At 54.8% G+C, this 4,253-nt stretch overlaps 1 protein-coding gene across 4 annotated transcripts in view; it reads right to left on the bottom strand.

Annotated features, from left to right (window-relative positions):
- The window catches only part of TMEM54 (transmembrane protein 54), a 7,385-nt gene extending 3,132 nt beyond the window's left edge, over positions 1–4,253 (bottom strand). For 3 of the 4 annotated variants that reach the window (XM_011955397.1, XM_011955399.1, XM_011955398.1), the window contains exons 1-2: positions 4,170–4,252; positions 745–938 (exon numbers count right to left, since the gene is read on the bottom strand). In XM_011955397.1, the coding sequence (XP_011810787.1) occupies positions 745–938; positions 4,170–4,185 (210 nt within the window). In that variant the 5' untranslated portion in view covers positions 4,186–4,252. Of the gene's footprint in view, positions 1–744; positions 939–4,169 lie in introns of all 4 variants that reach the window. The other variant, XM_011955396.1, reaches the window with a different exon arrangement.

The following is a 4,253-nucleotide window of genomic DNA, read 5'->3' as shown; positions in this document are numbered from 1 at the left end:
AAAAAAAAAAAAAAAAGAAAGAAAGAGCTTTACAAACTCAAGACTACCTGACCCCTCCATTCATGTGCTAGTCAAACAGGTACTGATATCCAGTCACAACCATGGCTACCATTCACTAGCAGTTGCTACATTAGCAGGCCTAATGCTAAGCTCCTGCCAAATTGGTTTTCTCAGAATCTCCAGAACAGATCTTAGCCATTTCCACCTCCAACCTTCCCATCTCCCGTTCTCTGTACTCGGAATGCCATCTCAGCTTCCTTTCCCGCCTCTGCTAGCCTCAACATGCCACATACATAGGTTCTGGTCATGGCAGCCTGTTTGTGAACTCCTGCTCATCCATCAGTACCCAGGTCAGAGGCCGGCACTCTGTGCAACCCTCCAGCACCCTCCCAAGCTCAACCCCTGCTCCTTTCTTCTGTCCAGTGGTGCTGTGGATATTTCTCGATGTAATAATCATCTTAGCTCACAGTAGTGGGCGCTAACAACATGCCAGACACTGTGCTAAGCACTTTCTGTGGATGACCTCATCAGTACCCATCAGGACCCTCGGAGGTAAACACTGTTACCATCTCCATTTTATAGATGAAGAAGTTGAGTGACTTGGGCAGTTGGTAAGCGGCAGACAAAGGGTTAGTCCTTGAGGTTCTCTGCTTACCACCACAGGCTCTGGGTGGGGACCTGTTGAAGACCCTTCAAGCCCTCTCCAGCCTCCTCCCACCAACCACCCTCCCAGCCTGGCCATACCACGATAGCACAAGTGACAGAGAGGATGTTGACTACGCAGTACTGCAGCGCCACAGCATCTTGGGGGGTGCCTACGTAGCGCAGCACTGTGCCATGGAGCAGTGCGGCCGTGATGAAGCTCACGTGGCCCAGCACCACCAGCACCAGGCCTGTCTTCATCAGCACCTTCCGGAAGTCGCCCACACTCAGGCCTCCTGTGGGGGACAGCTATGTCAGGGCTGTGCGTGGGGCTTATCCTGCTGGGCAGAAGGGGAAGCCAAGGCCCTGGCCCTAATGATGGACACTGGGTTCTAAATGTATTTCTGGATGACTTGGAGCCAGTAACTTGTCTTCGCTGAGCCTTGGTCTCCTCATCCATAAAAGGGGTTCAGGATGCCTTTGCGAGAATCCTTGGGATTCTGAGGCTGGACAAGCATACAGGTGACTCTTAGCAGTAGCGCTTGTTAGTGCTCAAGGTCATGAATGGGGGGCACTAGCTCAGTTTTCTAGCTCTAGACTTCGAGATCCTTCCACTAAGCTCCCCATTCACTGACTCATGTGTTCATTACACATGTTCACAGAGTGTCTGCTCTGTGCCAGGCCCTGGGGTACCACGGTGAGCTCCACAGTCACTCTCCAGGCCACAAGGAGCCAGAGTTCACTGGGCAGGAACTGGGCCCTACTTGGTACTGTTTGGTGGATAGGGCCTGGTACACAGCAGATGCTGACACCGCTGCTGAACTGAACTGCCCAGAGCCAGGTGACTTGCGGCAGGGAACTCAAGGCTCTGAGTCTCCATGTCCCCATCTGCAAAATGGGAAGAAGAACCTTGCCTCCCGGTGGGTCCATGAGGAAGTGGATGAGAAATTGTGGCATACCCCGACGGTACTGGGAAAAGCAAGCTCTCAGTGCAGGGGGAACTGGGCAGGATGGAGTGAGTAGGGGAAGCTGGGATCAAAAGAACATTGGGACTCATTCAGATGCTCTCAGTGGCCAAGGGGCTGCCCAGCCCTACCTGCACATGCCGGCTCCCAACCTGCTCTCTGAAATTTGCCCATAAGTCCTAGCTGTGCCCTCAAGGAGACACACCACACCGGCCCCCTGGCCCTGCCAGCCCCTCACTAGCGCCAGTTCTGAGACTTGAAGACTGTGGTTAGGCCCCAGAACTAAACATTCCTTCTTTAGCTGATTCTGATGGGATGTGACTGAGTCCTTTCCTAGACCTCCATCTCCCGATCTGTGGTAGAGCGGTTTGGTCATATTTAATATATGAGAGCTCTGCAGCTGGAAAAAAAGAAAAAAAAAAGAGGCTAGGCACAGTGGTCATGCCTCTAATCCCAGCACTTTAGGAGGGCAAGGTGGGAGAATCACTTGAAGCCAGGAGTTCAAGACCAGTCTGATCAACATAGCAAGATCCCATCTTTACCAAAAGGATAAAGATAAAAAATTAGCCAGGCATGGTGGTGCATGCCTCTAGTCCCAGTTATTCAGGAGGCTGAGGCAGAAGGATCTTTTGAGCCCAGGAGGTGGAGGCCACAGTGAGCTATAATCATGCCATTGCACTCACGCCTGGGCTATAGAGCCAGAGACCCCATCTAAAAAAAATGAAATCTCTACACTGGACGTTCTCTGGGATATCTGTCTGCAGCTGTGCCAAGAGACAGTCCTCAGGGAGCAGGAAGGGATGGGGCTGTTCAGTCACAGACTTGCTGTGTGACCAGGCACCAGTCCCTCCCCTCTCTGGGCCCCAAGTTCCACATCTATAAAATGGGGAGGCATTGGTCCAGCCGGTCTCTAAGACCCCTGGAGCCTGCAGGACCCTCTGGAGCTGAACCAGGTCTAGGAGAAGCAGAGGGCGGATGATGGGCTGGATAGGCACCATGAGACTGGAATAGCATTGTGAAGATGGAATGCCAGCCAAGCAGGAAGGGGCACGGCAGCTTCAGCGCAGGAGCCTGACCCACCTCACCCCATCCACCCACCTACCTGGGAGCTCAGTGTCTACCTTCCAGCTCAGGGCTGGGCTCAATAACAATGGCATCCCAGGACCAAGACTTTGGTCAAAGAGGCACGGTGCCAGCATGGGGCTGTGCCTGGAGCACTGGACTGAATCTGGAGCAGTCCTTGCCTTTTTATTTATTTATTTATTTATTTATTATTTTATTTTTTTTTTTTTTGAGACGGAGTCTCGCTCAGTCGCCCAGGCTGGAGTGCAGTGGCGTGATCTCAGCTCACTGCAAGCTCCCCCTCCCGGGTTCACCCCATTCTCCTGCCTCAACCTCCCAAGTAGCTGGGACTACAGGTGCCTGCCACCATACCCGGCTAATTTTTTGTATTTTTAGTAGAGACAGGGTTTCACCGTGTTAGCCAGGATGGTTTCGATATCTGACCTCGTGATCCGCCGCTCTCGGCCTTCCAAAGTGCTGAGATTACAAGCCTGAGCCACCGCACCGGGCTGACTTTTTAAATTAAATTAATTGAGACAGGGTCTCATTGTGTAGCCCAGGCTGGAGTGCACTGGCCTGATCGCGGCTCACTGAAACCTCCGCCTCCCGGGCTCAGGTGATCCTCCCACCTCAGCCTCCTGAGAAGGCGGGCTAATTTTTTTTTCTTCTTTTTTTAAATTTTTTGTAGAGACGGATTTCACCACGTCGGCCAGGCTAGTCTCTAACTCTTGGACTCAAGCGATCCGCCTGCCTCGGCCTCCCAAAGTGCTGCCTCCCAGATGAAGCCCAGCCGGCTTCATTTCCACCACTGTGGGAACGCTAAGCAGCGCAGCCGGCAAAGTGCTAAGCGCTTTACTCTTAGAAGCTGCCCTCATCCTAATAGTAGTCCTAGGAGGTGGGAACTACTGTCCCTCTCTTACAGACAAGGAAACTGAGGCTCACAAGGTCTCTCGGCTAGACAGCAGGGATGCCCCAGGACTCTGCTGCCCACGAGCAGCATCACCGCGCTCAGGCAGTGGAGGGAGGGGGCACATTAGTCCCGCTCCCTCGCTGCTGATCCTTTTTGCCTACGGCTTTCCTTCCTGGCCTCAGGAGAGTGGAGAGTATGTAAGAGGGAGCCCCTTGCAAGGCTGGGGAAGCTGAGGCCTGGCCCCGGAGTCTCTTTTGGGTAAGTGTGGGGCTGCTCTCTACAGCGTCTCCTCTGCCGCCCACCGGGGGTCCCCGAGGGCAGTCGTGCGCCGCCGCAGGAAAGGCAAGAAAGGGCGAGGGGAAGAGAAGCTACAGCCACATCGAGAAGACACCCGCAGCGCTCCTCCCTCCATTACACTGCTGGGGAAACTGAGGCCCAGAGAGGAAAGTAACCCGCCCCCGGCCGCGTAGTAAGTTAGAGGCAGAGCGGGCGCCCTGGCCCCCTGGGGGCTCGGGCTCCAGGCTCAGTGCTCCGCTCCCATAGGAGGGTTGGGGTGGTTCGGGGCCTCCCGCGCGCCCCTCGCCGCTCACCGAGGCGCAGACACATGTCGACTCCGCGCTGGTCCCGCCCCCGACTTCAGTGTGGCTCCCAAGGCTGCGGGCGGCGGAGGGGCC

Source organism: Colobus angolensis, unplaced genomic scaffold (assembly GCF_000951035.1).
Source record: "Colobus angolensis palliatus isolate OR3802 unplaced genomic scaffold, Cang.pa_1.0 Scaffold4, whole genome shotgun sequence".
NCBI classification, from domain to species: Eukaryota; Metazoa; Chordata; class Mammalia; order Primates; family Cercopithecidae; genus Colobus; species Colobus angolensis.
The sequence above is the reverse complement of the archived record's forward strand: the minus strand, read 5'-3'. Positions and strand labels throughout refer to the sequence as shown.